This window comes from Balearica regulorum, chromosome 1, assembly GCF_011004875.1.
Source record: "Balearica regulorum gibbericeps isolate bBalReg1 chromosome 1, bBalReg1.pri, whole genome shotgun sequence".
Lineage (NCBI taxonomy): Eukaryota > Metazoa > Chordata > Aves > Gruiformes > Gruidae > Balearica > Balearica regulorum.
Window position 1 is genome coordinate 44,734,533 of NC_046184.1, and position 19,035 is coordinate 44,753,567.

Below are 19,035 nucleotides of genomic sequence, written 5' to 3' on the forward strand. Positions count from 1 at the left end.
TCTACAACTAAATGCAAACAATAGGTTTAGGGACACGGATTATTCTGTGATTAAGTGGCTATATGTTTTATTGATCAGTAAGGGGCATGAAAAGTGACCCTTAAAAAGTTATTTCTTCCTGCTTCCACTTCAGATTCATCATTGACAGTTGTATTTTACTTATATTTTTCTTTGTCTCATTGTTAAATGTTGGCAAAGACTAGAATGTTAATTTTAGTGTGTATAAATAATTTATTGAATAATAATATATGAAAATGACTTTGATATGCTTCTCTATATGAATGACATTCTATTATTGAAATTTATTAATCAGCACATTCCACTCCATCAAACCTAAATTTTTTGAGGAAGAGGAGGGGAGGAGGTGGAGAGGCGGTTTGGAAAAATGCAGTACAGTGGGCTGACTAAATCTGAATGCTTGGTCTCTGAAAATATAGATATCAGTGTAATTCAAATCATACTGATGAGATACAGAACAGTTATATGCAGTCATAATAACAATTTATATATCGTCAATATTAATAGCAGTGTCTGTTTGAGAATACAGTTTTAAAATAGGTCCATACAATTTTATTAAGTATAAAAAGACACCGTGCAGAGCACAATACAATATATTTCATCTCTAACTCTGGTAGTTCTCAGACTCCGCTGTCGTAATTGATATTGTCACCAATGACCACTGGATAGAATTACTTCTCTATATAAAATGAGGCTTCTCTGGATGAATTCATACTGTTTGGTTTTAAAAATACAGTAATCCTTTCAATGGCTACTTACACTAATCAAACACTGCCAAGACTATTGGCTAGCCTGCGTTTGGTTTCTAACCTAAGCTATGATACTGCCCATTTCCCCTGTTTTGCTTTGCCTCTCTCTGTTTGAGAGTACATCCTTTAAAATATTGTTTCTGACTTTGTTCCAAGTTCACAACCAGGACACTGGTTCAGACCATTTCTACATTCCTCACGTTACTAAACTTTCACTGACATCAGCTGGAGTTTTCAACATGCAAGGACTGTAGGGTTCTCCCCTAAGCTCCTTTTCTCCCCCAGTCTTTTCTAATGAAAACATGCTGAAAATGATTATTTTTTAGAATTTGGGAGTTCCGTTTTCTTATTTTCTAGAAAGTAGATGACATTTATAGCCTTTCAGCTTTGACTATTTTCTTTGGAAAAGCAGACATGTAAACTTAAGAACTTAGTTAAATATTTTGTTTGCACATTTGGTTTGATTAAAAAAAAAAGTCAGAACTCTTAACTTCAAATTGATTTAAATGATAATGTGCGAGTCTAAAAGAAACAACTTACACTTCCTCCTCTCTAAAATATATTAACATTAGACTGGAAAATAAATTAAAAAATACAGAAAAGCCAAGATTATGCTATCACAGTAATATCTGCCAAAGCTTGGTCTTTTGCTAACATTAGCTTACTACATTTGCAATACATGCTAAGAAAAGACCCTACTTCTCTAACAGGTACATTCAGACAATATATATTTTATGGAATAAATATATAATATATCCAGTTATAGATTTCTGAATAGTAACTATAATAGATACAAGCAATACCTACGTTTAAAAATACAGTTCTAGGATTCCCTAACTTTACTACTAATAAAATTAAAATTGACCTAAAACTTTCTCACTCTGTTGATGCATAATAAAATATATGGAAACACCAAGAGTAAAAAGCCAATTGCTTCTACAAATGGAATACTTTATAAATATAGTAAATTGCTATTTCCAGAGGGAAAATTGAAGATTATAAACAGGAAGTTAGGTTAAAACAGCTCTACAATATATAGTACAAAGTGGCTATGAAGCGTGATGTATGAGTTTGTCTGCGGCAAAATTTTGAACTGATGTAGTTGTTCATTTCTGGAGATAACTGTAGAGAAAGATTCTGTCCCCAAAAGCAGCCAATCTTGATCTCCTTAAAACAAAACTTTCGCTGACTAGAGAAAGCCAACTGGCCAATTTGTCTGAGTAAGGAGTGCAAGATTAGATCAAACAGAATTATTTGGAAGCCCTGGACTTCTCTGTTTCGTAGGGTTTACCTATCATGCTGTTCTCATTAGGAATACAGTCACAGAAATGCTATGTAACTGTGACTGCTGTGTGCGGAAAAGCCTTATCATGAAGGTACCCTCCCTATAGGTGTCTTAACTACATTATTCTTGTACTGCACATTCTCCAGATGAATTCTGTTTCATGTTCCTGTAGTTGTTTCCCTTTGCTGGAATACTGAAGTACAGCTCTGGTTGCTTGATTACTGAACTCTGGATCGAGGCTTTTTTTTTCTTGAGAATAACCTAGAATTAAAGAAACATTTCTGAGAGCAAGCACAAGGAATCAAGAAATTAAGTTGCTGGCTGTCTTTGCCTGCCTTTCTTCCCTTTCAGTTTAAAGAAAAATTTAAAATCAGTAAAAATACCTTAATTGCTAATGAAAAGATTTAGGTAACTGAAAAAATGAAAAACTTCATGTGAGACTGTGCCATTTGTATGCTCGTCTCCTATAACGGTCCTATTTTACACAGAAACCAAAAACTTACTTCATGAAATACTATTGTTTATACGTCCTGCCTGAGTTGAGGCCCTGAGGTGGGATTCACCTCCCACTCAGAGCCTTTGTTTGCATCAACAAAGCTGGAATTCTGATGGTCACGGGATGGGACAGGGGTCTACAAAGTGAGTGTTTTCCCCTAAATATCAACAGAGGTAAGTGTCAGCATTAATAATGATGAAACCGTCACCGGGAGCTTCAGTTTCTGACCATCTGGGGACTTTCTGGGTCACTTGTAGACTCTCACTGGTACAAACACGCTGTTCTGGGAACACCTGGTATGAAACGTGGAGGATTGGGATGTAGGTCATTGGGACATGCTTCCTACTTGATTTCATTTGGGCAAATGGAGCATATCTATAAACGTATTCATGTCACAAACTCTCACTAATTTCAGAAAAACTGAATATATGGAGAATATACCTCACATACCATGTGTTTTGACTACACTGGGAAACTTGCGAGCCTCTCAGAAGCTATTATAATATTGAATGTCAGTCAAGAGTGAATGAAATATACTTCCTACCAAAGCGGAGGTGAGAAGTAAGCACTTGTGGGTTCCCTGCAGAGGAACCACGGAGTGAAGTTTGGGTTCCCTGTAGCAGGGAAAGGACTAGGAAGACTTTTCTTCACGAACCAGAAGCAAATCTTGATGTTCTGCTGCACACTGGTAACAGACTAGTTGAAAATACATTAAACTGTGTCTAAATCTGGTAGCATATTCTTACTTGTTATAAATGCTCTGGTTTTTAATTAAAAAATGTTCCCAGGAAGTAACAGACTTATGCAGTCTTGCTTGCAGGTAAGCCCAAGTTGCATAGTGGCTATTGATTGCGAGGTTATTAGTGGGAAATTTGCTCCAAAATTTGTCAGGGCCTCGCACCTATTTTCAAAATGCATTTTTAGTGAGACAGACCAAATGTACCAAAGAACGAGCTCTGAGCATCCTCCCGGCAGTATGTGCTTGCCAGGGCCCCAAGGGCACTACCAGCCCTGGCTGTCCCTGAGCCCTCCCTGGGCTCCCCCCACCCTGTCACTGGCCCAGGACCCCATGTCAGCCCCCACCAAGACTCTCACCTACCCAGCCCACAGCCCAGGACCCCATGTCAGCCCCCAGAGCCCCCACCCCAGCAATGCCTCAGCAGGGCCGGTCTCCAGCTCCCCACAGCCCTGCCCCGCCTGGCCATGGGCCCCACCAAGCCAGGCCCACCTGGCGGCCCATGTCCAGGCCCATCCCTAGGGAGGTGCCTGATGCCCAGGGCTGGGGCTGCCCCGGTGCCCCCCCCCCAGGCTGCCCTGCTCCCAGCTGGGGCTGGGACAGGCCCTGGGCCCAGGCACTGCCCTGACGGACCCCTGGCTCCCAGGGAGCTGCTGTCCCAGGCGGGGTGCCATCAGTGGGCTTTAGGGAAGACCAATGAATCCTCTCACCTACGACATATGGTTTTGCTGTGTAGTTTGCTGCTGTTGCTGCTGCTGAATGAGCAATTGCTGCTGTTGCCGGCGCCGGGCTGTTCTCAGTTTTTCGAAGCGAGCCTCCATCTCCTCCAGTACCTTGGGAGTGTAGCGTACCACCAGCTTGACGCTGTCCTTCGCTGCCTTCAGCAGCTCCACCGCCTTCTCATGGTGCTCTCCTTCCACGCTCTGGGAGCAGGGAGAACAGATTTAATAACAAAAATGCTGCTTTGATCTAGAGCTCTGTCCTCTTTTTCATACAGAAAGGCTATCGGGGTTTTAGGAAGTTTCTACACCTTACAGAGGGAAAGTGTTGAGTAAGATTTATGCGCTGCTGGGAATGTATTCATTTTCGTATTTTAAATAACCCAAATCTGGTTTAGGTTGCATTACAAACCTAATTTTCGATCTGTGTGAAAAGGAGGGGAAATACTCAACAAGCTTCGTGCAAACAAAAATCATGTTAAAAAAACCCCAAACCCTGCAGTAAAAACCCAAACAATTTGCCAGATACAAACCCCCAAATCCTATTTCAATGTTGATAAGAAATGAAGAAATTGCAAGTTTGAAATGGCAATTCCTTTCTTACGCCCTGGCCCCGTTTGGATCCCGCAGGGAACGACATGCGGTGATGAAGCAGTGGCTGAGCCGCAGGCGAAGGAGCGTGCCTGCTGCTCCCGGGGACAACCTGCCTCCCAGAGAGTTAATGGCACTGCTCACGCGTTTAATGTTTATGTGATACGGGTTCTCTATTGGAAATAAACTAGTCTTTATTTGGTTAGTTGTAAGCAATCAAACACTAGCACCTGAAACATTGCAAGTTCTTGCTGAAGGAATATATATTTTCCCTCCCTTTCTGGAAAATGGTTTACAGTAAGATGATATCTGCTGTGAAATCAAAAGTATGCCCGAAAGGGCTCAAGCTCTGATTTCTATGCTAACATTGTTTGAAACAGTAAATCTCCAAAAGGGGGAGGTGACTCAGCTGTGAAAAGAGTATTTAATTTCTACCATGAAGTGGACTGACCGGAGTGCTTTTCAGGCATGTGGATTGTTTCACACTTTAAGAGAAGAGAGACATTTTCTAATGGTTTATGATTGCCCACATGTGTTGTAGGACATATTCCAACAAACAAAAGTATCTCTGCACAGAAAAAGAAAGACCGCACAACTGAGGTCTTCACATGCATTTTGGACCATTTAAAAAATAAGCAATTTTCTTCCCACATAAAATAAATCAAAGTTTTACTACATGCTGTGTTTTAAAACTCTTATGTATACCATGCTATTTAAAATGAAACTATACCAATAGGCCTCCAAAGAGAAGCAGCAGCATTCAAAATATTTGAAGTTCAATTCATGCTAAAAGAATAACAGCATCGTTATAGCAACTGTCAGAAGAAAATTCTTTCTATTTTCATCTCTCCTATTTGACTGAGTAGCATTGTGCAAGAACAGTGAATAAGAATTACTTCTGCTGTGGCACACCATGAGCTAGAAATAATGATATAAAGGTTTCAAAAAGAGGACACAATACACTTCTACGAAAATAACGTAAACACAATTCAAGCTTATCACCTTGCTGTTTATCTTCCTGTCTCCTGTTAAATATTCTTCAACATATTAATCCAAATAATTATTTCATGTCTGGGTCAACTGACTGGACTCTACAGAAGTTTCTACAGAAATGTTAAGATGCTTTGAAAATATTAATGAAACTTACAGAAATAATGAATGTCATTTCAGGTGCTGAAGTGATTACCAGAGAAAGAGGAAACCTTGAAATAAATGTATATTTGATTGTTGAGAGAAATAAGTAACTTAGCGTTTTGAACTGTATGTTCATGAAATTCCTCCAGTAGGTCTCCTATTCACAGATTCACAGATTCATAGATTGGTAGGGGTTGTTCAAAGATTCAAAGATCTTCAAGAAAATTCATGATCTGTGATGTCCAGATTTGTTAGAAATTGTGATTGGGACAAATCTGCTGAACAAGCACTGCTACCCAATAGTAATTTGAAGAAAAAAGAGTTTCCTTACAAATATTTGAAAAAGAGGAAATTGTTGTTGCATAAGAAACAGTGGATGTATCCAATGCTCCAAAGAGAGCTAAAATATAAAGCTATAGATGCGCAGTGTGTTTTGTGAAATTACTTTAATGAACAAGTCACAGATACAAATTAAAACCTATTCCCCATGTTCCCTGTCCCATAATTGCTCAATATTAGAAGAAGCGATCATTCAGCAGATACTGTAACTAGCTATCTTTTATAACTCATTGCTTTGTGACACAGTGGTACTGGCTTTTGTAAACACACTTCGTACCTTAAGAGGAACTGTATAAAACTTGGCATTGTTTTGTATTTCATTTTCTGTCTGTGAATTGTGGTCAGTGTGACGTGGTATGGGCATTCAGAGAAAACGACACTCTCGTGATCAGTCTTGCTGTGGGACAGTATGGACTTAGAACAGGCTATGAAGAAAAATTGTAAGCTCCCACATGAAGTAGCTAAAATATTCATCTGCTTTCAGAGTTGGATGGTTCGAATGGATACCAATAAGCAATTGTGATGTATCTGTTCTTTAGGGGAATAACAAAATGGTGTACTTCATACAACTTAGTAACCTGCATTTAATTCATGATCGCCTGTTTCCTTTCACATTTGCCTCTGGCCTTGTTCTTCCAGTTTGTAGCCAGTGTTTCTATCCAGGTCAATGGAAAACTCCCATTGATTTGAATAGCAATGATACAGATTAAGCCTAAAGCTGTGAACCACAACCAAAGGGGAAAATAACAACGGCAAAGGAAAAGAGTGCTGCTTAATACCAGTCCTACTCTCCCAATGTACCTAACTCAGGTCTTAAAGTCTTCAGCTGCTATTATGATTGCTACACTTGCTCTTAACACCTTCATTGCTGCTTGCAGTCATATTTCCAAGGCATTGCAAATGCTTTACCTGTGCTAGCAGTAGCTGCACAACTTAAATAAAAGAGCCCCTTGGAGTAGGGAAAAGACCTTTTACCAGCAAAGAAAGTTGTTTTGCTGTTTGATTTCTTTTGCCTCTGCAAATGTCTGAGGCTGTGCTGGCGAATGACTCCTGCTGGTATCGGTCACACGCGCACAAGGGATTTTGCTGACTTGATTACACTGGTTGGGGACATTGCGAGGATCTGACACTCATGTTACTTTAGAACTGCCCACCAAACATGGGATTTAATAAATTTGTTTTGGAATTTTTATCTTTATTTAACATGTAATTTTTGATTATGTATATTTATATATACTTACGTCTGTATTTCCCTTATTGCATTGGCAGATTGTATCAAAAAAAGAGATGCAAAACACCTTAGAGACAAGAACAGTTCAAAGAACTGCAGATATGGTGTGGGGAAACACTAACCATTACTGTATCTAGGCTCATAGACTTGTCATAAATAGAAAAAAATCCCACTCTTTTGCAGACAGAAAAGAGAATCTGCTTGATGATACCCCACAAGGTGAGAAACTGAGAAGACTATTTCTATTAGCTATCTGTAAGCAAATGCCTGGGTGAGAAATTAGCCATTATAAACTTATTTTGCATCTCTGTTATCTGACTCACACCAGGTATCTGACAAATGCAGAATCTTTGCCAGATATGAACAGCCACCTGCAAGTGCCTTTGCTGAGCCATCTGCAGGGCTTACGGTTTTCAATTTCCTTTACTTTTAGGGGGTGTGGGACAAAACTATGTAACAAAACCCCCAGCCTAATGAGAAAATACTTTTTTTAACATCCGGTGAAACAGCTCAAGGAACAGTCATCCCAGTCATGCTGGGATAACGAATCTGGATTCTGAACACACAGATCTAATTTTATGTTGATAATTATGAAGTTGGATAACTACCAACTTCTGAGCACAAACAAGTTACAGATATTTCATTTTCATTTCATGTTCCACTGCTGAGCCGTCTGTTGTATTATACATACTGTGTATTATTTGCTTTTCTCCAGCTAAATTGAGAGAAGCACAGAGTGAACTAGTCCCACTGAACAATGTTAAATTTAGACCTTTTCCCTCCTGTCTCAAGCTGTCTGCAAACAAATTACCACTTCTATAATTTTTGCCTTTTTATGAATTATATTGTATGGGCTTAATGCAGCCAAAGATTGTTTTATGAACAGTTGCTCTTAGGCATTATTTCAAGTATGCAACAGCAATTCAAACTTCAAATTCTGTTGTTTAGACTCTGAAAACAAAAACATTTCTGTTGCATCTCTGAATCAACTTTTGCGGTGCCTACATGCAATTGGGAATTTTGTATCGTGGTTTTTTGCTACATTAGCTTATTCTAGAGCACATTCATGAAATTTTTTGAACAGAGTATCATGAAATACAGGTGGCAACAGAGTCAAATTCAATATATCTTGACATCTGAAGGTTCACCACTTTCCTCCATGGTACTTGCCTAGACACTGCTGACAGTAAAACGATTGTTCAAGACCCATCCATCAATTAGTGAATATAAACTCTTTTCATCTGCCTTTTATTCACCTGTTGAAAGAAGTGATGAACAACAAGAAAACTATTTGATCTACTTCAAATCGGTGAAGTTCAGCCAATCTACTTATTAAATGTTCAGTTGGTTTCTTTTTCCCTGAGACTAAATGATCTTTTCAGTGAGCTTTCTTTTTTTTTTTTTGTTCTGTTATCTTTTCTTTCTTACTGTGTACTGGGGCAAGCAAGCTTCCAGACCTATTATTTTTCTTTTGAGAACATGATGGTTGATGGAAGAAATGGTAAAAAGTCTGTCTGAAGTGTTGCACTGATATTTTGTTTCAGAGAAGGGGAATAGCTATTGTTGAGGGAGACAGATGACAACATGAAAGCATACAGAAAACAGCATTTTTTTCATTCTTTATGGGCTTGCAACAAAGAGGAAATTTAAGTTGGATAGTCCTATATTTATGACTGGATTCAGGAATTGCTTCTACATGCCTTTGGTGCATTTAAATACGAGGTTTAGATGGAGGTTTTGCATGAAAAAGGATTATGTTTTCATTAAAAGAAGTGTAGGGTTATATGAATGAGTACGCTTACCTTTTCAGTACTTTACATTCCCTTGTAAAAGGGAACAAAAAGCAAAAGGAAAGGCATGTCATGTAGTTGGAGCCTTATTTTTCCTCTCTATTCCAACAGCCCTTTAATTTTTACTTCCATACTGACAGTCACAGTGAAAGTACCGCAAAACACTCCACCCTGAAGTATTGAGTTACATGAAAACCGACTATGTCAAAAATGTACTTTTTACTGAAAATACATGCTCCCTGTATGTGTACATTTGTACAGCTGATTTCTCTGACAAATATATCATAGCTGGATGAATGTCACGTCACTGAAACAAATCTGGAATGTACCTTCCATTGCAAATCATCTCCAAATGTGCTTACCAAATTTCATTTATGTGTTCAAATGCTCTGAAGGTCACAAGACTACATGCGTGCCACTGAGGCATCACTGTGCTTGGAAAGGGCTGTGCACCTCAGAGGCTACGAGTGTAAGCACGACAAAGTCTGTTATTACGCTTCTACTGCAAAACAAATTTGCAGAATTATCAATTAAGAAAGACATAGCTTCCCTGGAAATTAAGCATGTGGTATGGATTTAAAATGAAGCTCTTCAAGCACCCTTCATTACAACAGAAGTTGTAGTAGCACAAAGTTGTCGATGCAGCTTTGCCTCACTGCACCACAAATGCAGACTGAAGGTCTCTCACAGAGCTAATTCTTTTTGTTTTATGCGGCTGCATTTTAAATCACGGTATTAGAACAGCTGTGAAAAATGAAAATCCAGATGAAAATGAAAGCTCTATCAAATTTCCACATACCACTCCATTAACCGAAAGCAGCTGGTCGCCCCGTTTGAGCCCTCCATGCCTTTCCGCCACTCCTCCAGGAATGATGCGAGAAATATAAATAGGTGAATTCTGTTCCTTTCCTCCCATGACATTAAAGCCCAGGCCTTCATCAGTCTTTGGCAGCTCCACAACTCGCGGGTGTGAATGGCCTTCGCTTGCAGCAAAAGCAGCAACTGTTGCCTGGAAGAAAAAGACAAGTGATTTGGCTATGTAGGGAGAACACTGACATACACTCTGTTGTTCATTTGCAGGAAAAATCTATTCCTGTGAAAACATGTCAGTATCTTACTCTGATTTTTTCTGATCGTCTGAAAGCATCTTAAAAAAACTAAGTTCCATGCCAATGCTTTTGAAATAAAGGAATAAGCAGAGGAATAGAGAGTTTAGGTGACTTGTCAAAGATAACGCAGAAAGTTAGCAGCAGAGCCAGAAGTAGGCACCGGGAAGCCTGACTGCGTGGTGGTGAACACTTATGATCACTAGCGCATTTCTTCTTTGCCTTTTCACAGGGAGAAAATTTATTACTCTGGGATAAGACACTGTGATCTCTACTGCATTCCTAGTTGAAATAAAGTGGATCAATTGAATTGTTAGCTGTCTGCTCTGCTTTTGGAGGTATGGAATTGGTTATTTTATTCTTTGGGCACAGAAAAAACCCTAAAAGGATATTCTTATTTTAAAAAGTTGAAGGTATAATCTTCATGAAATCGCACAAACTAAATAACTCCTGGAACAGGAATATGAGTTTTTACAATATAATTGGATCAAAACTTTATTTAAAAGTTTAATTTTAAGACAATGGATTTATAAATAAATTAGAAAAATCCCAGACTGTTAATCTTACTCTGGCAAAAAAACCAACCCATGTAACAAACTGTAAAGCTTGCATCCAGAAAAATATTACATCTTATATTTCATTTGTCATTACAAGTATTTTCCTACTTATAGATCTCAGTAAATCATTAAAGGAACATTTAAGAAAATCTTTTATCCTTTTCAACGTGTGTTTGTAGTCCAAATTGCTCAAACAATTCTGCATTACGGTAATGTTTTTTTGAGCATTCTAATAATGCTTATGCTTAATAGAAGCTAGTGGATGATGTGGAATAATGGATCATTCTCAGTTACATGTTTTTGCACATGCAGACCTTGTCATCATGCATACATTTTACATCAGACATGAATGCACTAGGAGAATGCAATGCAGACAGCCCAGAAATAACCAGGAAATATTGCGATATTGAAACATTGCTCTGTAACCCTGCTGTTCTATATGAATAAGAAATGAGAATGGCAAACACTAATTGTATTTCTCTCCATTAACTACAGCAAAATTTCTATGTTTTTACCTGCAGTGTAGATAAATCAGGATCTCATATAGACATTTCTCCTTAAAGTAGCATAGACCTTACAAATTTACATTGTCCATTAAGTTTCAATTAGAAGAAGGTGAAAATCAGAAGAACAGCCTACAGAATGGAACGTTCTACTTAGTAAGGAAAATACACTGCAATTTAGTGCATATTAGGTTATTTGCTGGCTACTATCCAGCTTGCTTCTCTAAAATATTGTAGACATAATTTTGTAACACACTCCCAACCTTCATCATCTGATACAGCTGTAAATGAAAGCCTCTTAACACAAATACATATGGTAAGATCTTAGTTCCATTAACATTTCAGGGAGTTTTGTCACTAACTTCATAGGAGTGGGACCATAAAGAAATATTTCTAAAAAAGATTTATGGCTTTTGCAGGTTTACCTGTTTTGCATAGTACCTGCTATACCACCCAGAAGACAGTGTTGAGTACAAAATGGTAATGGGAAAAAGAAAGCCATGGTGGACCTCTCTGTTTGGAAGCATCTATCTTTGTGCATATTATGAAAATACAGAGCATATTTCATACTGGCACACAGAATGGGTTCTTTCATGGTTGTGTGAATTCTCTTAGAAAATTATCATTTTAGTAGCAGCAGTAATGTAGCTGTCATGGTCTAAGGATATGAGAAAGGCAGGTCCACATGGGCAAAGAGACAATATGTTTTATTAAAACAGGTAATGCATCAGAAAAAAAATGGGCTTGCATTTGGCTGTGGAGTCTCTTGATCAGGCCATTTTTGTCACTGTTCATCCTTACCGCTTGCTCAGTACCTATAGTTCCCACTAGTTAAAGTGGAGTTTTGACTGTTTAGTTTCTATCTCCCAAAACATTGTGTCCTCTCTGGATGAGCTGTATGGGAAAACAGTCTATTAAAATATTGGTTGCTGCAGGCAGACTTCTACAGAATGAACCAGTAGATTTGCTTTTGCAAAGCAACTTTTCAAAAAGCATCAATTTCCATAAAATCATTCTCTTTTCTTAAGCTACAGAAGCAGCATAAAGGTTGAAATTTTCCATTATGATTGTTACCTGGGAAGTAGCACTGGTTCTAGACTCTGGGCTGCCACTGATGTCTAAATTTTCTTACAGTGTACACACGAATACCTGAAACACACACGCGCACAGTCAATTACTAGGTCACTTTGGTAACACGTATTTCAACAGTTGCACGTATCCTACCTTTGCAGTGGCCCTGGCTCGGAATTCGGGGCAGCCATTAACAGTTATGGTTTCATGCATGTATTGATACACCTAAAATATTCATGAAAATAAAATGAAGTTAATTATAGAAGTAAAACAAGGACTTTATATTAACCTAGACAGGACAGTCCCATTCCCTCATAAGACTATGTTTCATTAATGCTGCACTCATGCAATTACATAGTCAAGTGTCTGCTAAACTTGTGCATGCTTAGGTTTTCAGAGAACATCAATCTATGTTTCTCATGACACTTTGCAAACTTAACTGCACATTTTCCAACACAATTCCTTTCCCATCACTGGCATGTCATTTCCCAAAACCAGGACAGTTAGGTTCTATGTTATCAAAAATTGGTGTCTCCAGGCACTGATCTGAATGCAAATGACCCGAACTGATTTGTCATAGCCTCCAACAATGGCTTCTTTGTCCTCTGAAATTTCCGATAAACTAAAGATTTAGGAGACTGATGTTAAAAAATATGTATTGCTCAGCATACAGGTGCTGCAGAATGGAAGTGAAAGTTAAATTTTGGAGAAATGTCACAGTACTGGTTTCCATAGCTAGGAATGGTGAAAAGAGTTGGCAGTCTGGTAGGTCAGATGAGGCCAATGGGTAAGATAATCCTTTAGAAAGGAATTGTAATTTAAATGGCATAAAATTAGCATTGCCAATATGTACAACTTTCTGTTTGTTGTTCTTTTCTGGTATACACTCTTGGTCAACTTTCTCTGGTCCTTAACTCTCCCTTTTAAACATCTTCAGTAAGGAGAAAGCAAAAGGTTCTCTCACTGCCTTTGTTCTCTAGATTTGTCACACTCTGAGATGAAAAATATCAAAAATGCCTTGATACTAGCCAGTTATTTTGAAAGCAAACTTAAAAAAAAATTTATATACAACATATGAAAATATTTTTTGAAAGACAAAGTTGAATGCAAAAACCTTAAACATTTTATTTAGTTTTCTTATAGAACAACCAAACCTAAAAAAAAGTTCTTATATGCCACTGATTTACTCTGGGCATTTTCTTGACCTACTTCATCAGGAATTTTGTCTTTTCATGTGCTTTATGTTTCAGGTTGCATTCCTCAGAGAGAACCTTTGCTTGTAAAGTATATTAGCTTTTACAGCAATCTCTTTCTTAGGGTCCTTGAGGAGTGCAGATTCAATTGTACTTCCCAAAATATATTTACTTTTCACTGATTTGGTGATACTTTAGCAGGAGTGCCAAAACTTCCCTCTTTGGTAATGTAAATGTTACTTTGGCAGAGCAGGTGTCAGATCCTGGACTTCATTGACCTATAAAGAATGGCTTGTCCCATTGATAGGCAAAACTTCCCCATGCCTCTGTCCTGACAACTTGTTATACAGTATCATAAAGATGTCTCTCTCCCTACTAAGCCTCTTATTATAAAACCTACACACTAACATATTGCTACAAACATGTAGGTGGAATTAAGATGTGTGGCTCATTTCTGATCTCAGTGGAGAGACACAGTGGTAATCAAACACTCTGGAGTAGCGAAATGCTGGGGGTGACTGATCCCCAAACCTTTTTTGAGGGATATCATACACAAGGGAAAGGCAAAAAAAAGAAAGGAGATAATAAATACAATCCACTTTAGAGATCTAAAATATGCTAAACACTTTCAAAGCACAGCAAAAAAGCTTATTTGTCTTGTATATCGTCAGCACATAAGACCTTCTAGGGCTTAATTCAGAAAAACTGGGACCAGTGAAGAAAACTGAGACAAGAGGAGTTGGCCAAAAAGTTTCCTCCTTTCTATGTCTGAAATAAAATCTTGCTTCCATTGGTAAAATTGACATTGAACTCAGCAGAGGCCATGATTTTACCCTCAATTTTAAAATTATGGAAAAAGAAAGCTCTTACATAGCCTCTAAATGATCTGTGGTTTGTTCTATCTGTTTGTACGGGATGATGCCATCATAAAAATGGGTTGAGTCTACATACACAGCATTATCCTGCACAGATCAGTTCAATGTTTATGGTGTTATGTCGTAGGACATTCTATAACAACAACTAATACATTATATAAGAAAAATACTGTGTAATTGCAGTAATGAATCATTAAATATGTGTTACTTCAAAACCCATACTGTATTGAACCACTGATAATGCTGTATCTGCAGGTTCCCCTTAATCTTAATGCATGAGACCTGATTGTATGTATCATTTTTACTTGCACAGCTATAAATGTTGTGTCTGACTATAATGTCTAAAAGCATATATTTGATTATTGAACTATTATGACATTAAATTGTTTTGAAAACAGGTCACTATTTCAGATATAGGAACAGTTTAATAAGAAGTTCTTTAAAATATTCATTACTAAGGTAGAATATCACAAAGGTGAGCCGATAATGATACATTCACATGATTATTGGTTAGATTTGATGCCATGTAATTCCATATTGTCTGGATCCTACCGGTATGTAGCTGGTAGGCTTCATAACATCCAATATCTTGGTAATTAATTTATACACTGGTGAAAGAACAAACCACTAGTGTGTGATTAAACTAATATGTTAAAAAGGAATCAATTGACTCAAAAACTTGCAAAAAATGTGATCAATAATGTCATATAATCCTTGTGTTAATTTGTAAATTCTCAGTGATAATGGATTTAAAATGGTGTTCAGCAGTTATCAGTAATCATGGTATCTATAACACAGTTCTTAGGAAAAGAAGCCTTGCATGTCAAATCTCACTCTCTAGAAGCAACAGATGTGACCGGTCTTGAATATCTGCTTGAGGCATTTGTAAATCTAATTCTCCTATTTGACTGTTACATAATGTTTAATGTAATTTAAGAAAGATAAAGTATACATCTATATGACTTTCTTCTTATTAAGTCAGTTTAACAACCAAACACAGATTAACTGTACCTGTTCCAAGTCGCCTAAACTCTTTGTAGGGTTCAGATCCAATCATTGCTCATCCTAGCAATGCACAGAAAGCACACTGAAGTGCATAAATAATCATTGTTTGCCTGTAGCCACACTAACCTCTTTATCCATGCTGTTCTCAGTACCACCTTAGCCATGATTTGTGCACAACGAACCCATTCTGCTGCCTCTTCTATGGACACACAGCAGATAAACTGAAAATGCTCTTTGTTTTCAAACTAAATAAGGTGGCATTTAAATCCTCCTGGAGTGGAATAGAGCTTTTTGTTCAATCCATTCTACATGACAAGTAATTGAAATAGTTTTATAAAATCTTTCTTTTCAGTGCCTACAACTACCTGTACATCTGATTACATTTTTAACATACAGAGATTCTCCTGAATCTAACCATGTCATCCTTAAGACGTCCTTACAAGATCTTCTGTAGATTTCCTTATTTGGACAAAGTATCACTCAGTACAGAAGATGACAAAGGTGCAGAATTTAATTATAAGTATTTGAAAAGCTCCTTTGGGGTATTTACTAAAGAAGTCTTTTAAAACAGTGACCTTTGTGGCCATGACAGATGAATCATTCTGAAAGAACTCACTGTGTAATACGAATGAGTTGAAGAAAGACAATTAACATATCACTGAATCACAGACTGGTTGAGGTTGGAAGGGACCTCTGGAGGTTATCTCATCCAACATCGTTGCTCAAGCAGATTGCCCAGGACAGTATCTAGACCTTTACTATATGTTACTTATTTGAAAAAGAGTTACATATCTATTTTTGTATGTACACCTATTTCTTTTCAGAGTGTCTGAAAGACTACATGAGTGTTTAGTAATATTATTTGCTGACAGACTCCATACATAGTCTGATGGTCTAATGCCTAGGGAAAAGAGTTTCCACAATTCATTCATAATACAGATTAAATTACGGGTGAAATGTCAATGTTTCAAGACGCAAAGCTGCTGCTGTAAGGTGAATGGTAATGTTTCATGTAATTTTCCCCCACAGCGATTTCTACCAAGATTGTAAATGTCCGTACGCTGAATGTTCATCGGGTAAAAGTGTGCTGCAGACAGGGGTTTGTTCACACAGGTCTCATTTGTGCTGTGGAGCTAGACGACTCGGCTTTGTTTTCTCTTTCCTGTAGTGCAAAGAATACAACGCTCCCATCAAGAAATACTCCTGAAAGCACAAATATAGACCTCAGATTTTTCCAGCTTCTGCAGGTAGTCTTCTCAGACACCATTATCGAAAGTTATTCTCCCATAGTACTCAAAAAATACAAAAAGAGTGAGAAGGAAAATTACATCTAGAAAATCTGAACTTGGAAGTGTACTCCTTGTACTGTGGCAGCTCTTGCTGGCATAGAGAAATGTACATTTTATTACTTCTCCCAGCAGGAGCTCTGGTGAGTCAGATGCAGCAGGTATTACCGTTATGACGATGGTCCTCATCCCCACGCATTCAGTTGGGAGGCAAAGCAGCTGGTTTAGCATTACTGAAGCACAGGCTGCCTTACAGGTATTTTAGGAGCTAGCTCCTTAACAGAAATTACTCCATACGGAGTCATCACAAAGCAGCACATACTGGGCTGGCCTATTTAAGTCAATGCAAAGCTTTAGGAGGAGGTCCAGGAATAACAGTGCAGTTAGCAGCCTGTTTTATAAAGGTGGCTAGAAGCAGCATTCTGTTTATGACCTGAATGATGCAGCATCTTTTCTGCTGAATTCTACAAGTTACAATTTAATTAAACAGATTTTGTCCCATTAACTTCTGTAAGAGGTATTCAGTACTTCCTCCCTTGATGAAATATGTAATTCTAAGTGCAACTGTACCTACAATAATGATGCTCAACAGACTTAAGGACAACTCGGTCTAAACACCAGAAGGGAAGAGGTGTGAGGCAGAAATCATTTTACAGCAATGAACAAGTGTTCAAAAAACCCCATAAACAAAACCCAAGACAGAGTACCTTGCAATTTAGACCTGTGAAGTAGCAGGCCCAGATAAACTTCTCTGAGATTTCTAAGTGAGAAAGTAACCTTTCTGAAAATGTTGGGGGGTTCTTAGCACATGAGATAACATATGTAAGAAGTAGTAATCAGCTGTGTTTCCACAGTGCTTGCAGTACGATAATATATAAAAAGACATAAAGTCTTCCTTCAAGAAATCACAACCTAAGCGCGTGCCAAAGGTAAGCAGGTTAAAGGGTGGAATGAAGAAGCAACCTGCAAAGACATTGATAAGTGATGTTTAACACATATATTGGCATCATCTAAGTTTAGTTTCTTTAGTTTGTCTACCGTATTTTTTTGCTGTTTCAATGCGGAAAGGAATTGTTTATCTGTTTTTGGAAGAAGTCCTTCAAGGAAGGGAAGACAGAAGCCTGACAGACAGTACAGAGGGGACAGTTAGTGTGAGAATAACCAGTGCAAGGAAGATACAATTGGATTCACTGCATTTATGTAGTCATGCCAATGGAACAGTATACGTGTGTGCATCCTTGCAGAACTGAGGCTAAGCTATAGAAGAGAAATTGTTATTTACTTACACCTCAGTATGATGCTTCTGACATCAACTACACCGAATCCCTGCCTTCCTAATTGCATTCCTATGTTGGAAAGGATGAAGTAAATATTTCTCCCTTCTAAGATGTCAAGTGGAAAGGAATATCTCAATCAGTCTTTTACCACGGTGAGAAGAGCTCATGTGTGTGTATGTGCTTTATTCAGCATAGCTGCTGGCCTCTCTCCTCCCCTCCTCCCAAAATCTGCAGCTGATTCTCATACCTTCAGCATCCTTCTGACCCACACGCCATCTCATTTGGGGTGTGTGGTCCAGTCCTCGGGGCAGGAGGATGCCTGCTCTTGTAACAGGGAGGAGTTACAGTGCAAAGGTACACTGAAGAGCTGCTGACCTCCACTGCAGTGCCTGTGAATGCCTTGTTTCTGAGGGCAAACTTCCACCTGCAGCACAAACCAGTTGTGTCTTCCCCCCCATACACTTTGTTTTCATCATTTTTAGCTCTTCATATTCTGTTTGGCATTTTTCCCTTCCCTGCAGCCTCTTACCTGTATTTTCCATTCTTAATTCAATACATGTATGTCTGTGGAGGGGAATGCATTAGTTGGTATGCTTGGACAGACCCCTCGCTGAGTTGTACTTCAGCACTCAATTTGGATCATACTTCTACCACATCAGTGGGCAAAGATGTTTTAACTACTACAAAGATCAGGAGGGACTCTGGTCACCCTTAAGCTCTTGTACATATGGAACCTCATTGGTAATTTCTGCACTGATTATATTTTTTGGTTGAACTACAGAGCCTTTAGAAAGGTCTGTGAATTTCAAGCCTCCAGCTTGTGTAGGAAATTGGTCAGCTGGTTAACAGCATTTCCATGAAAAATGGATTATTTCTAACATAAATTTGTCCAATTTCAAGTTATAACTGTTGGATGTAATTTGGTCTTTTTCGTCTCTTTTGGTAATCTTTCCTTCTTCTCCACTGAAAGTATTTGGAGGTCTTTGTCTCATTGTGGATATCTACACCCTTTATGACAAGGTTGTCGAGATTTCAAACAGCATTTGCTTTTCTACAAAAAAACCCTGCAAACCC

The 19,035-nt window shown here is 38.2% G+C and overlaps 1 protein-coding gene across 2 annotated transcripts in view; it reads right to left on the reverse strand.

The window, feature by feature from the left end:
* Positions 1-211: 211 nt before the first annotated feature.
* LIN7A (lin-7 cell polarity scaffold A) overlaps positions 212-19,035 on the reverse strand; it is a 53,338-nt gene continuing 34,514 nt past the window's right edge. For both annotated transcript variants that reach the window (XM_075747697.1, XM_075747706.1), the window contains 4 exons: positions 12,479-12,550; positions 9,888-10,097; positions 3,995-4,207; positions 212-2,313 (listed from right to left, as the gene is read on the reverse strand). In XM_075747697.1, the coding sequence (XP_075603812.1) occupies positions 3,995-4,207; positions 9,888-10,097; positions 12,479-12,550 (495 nt within the window). In that variant the 3' untranslated portion in view covers positions 212-2,313. The remainder of the gene's footprint in view (positions 2,314-3,994; positions 4,208-9,887; positions 10,098-12,478; positions 12,551-19,035) is intronic.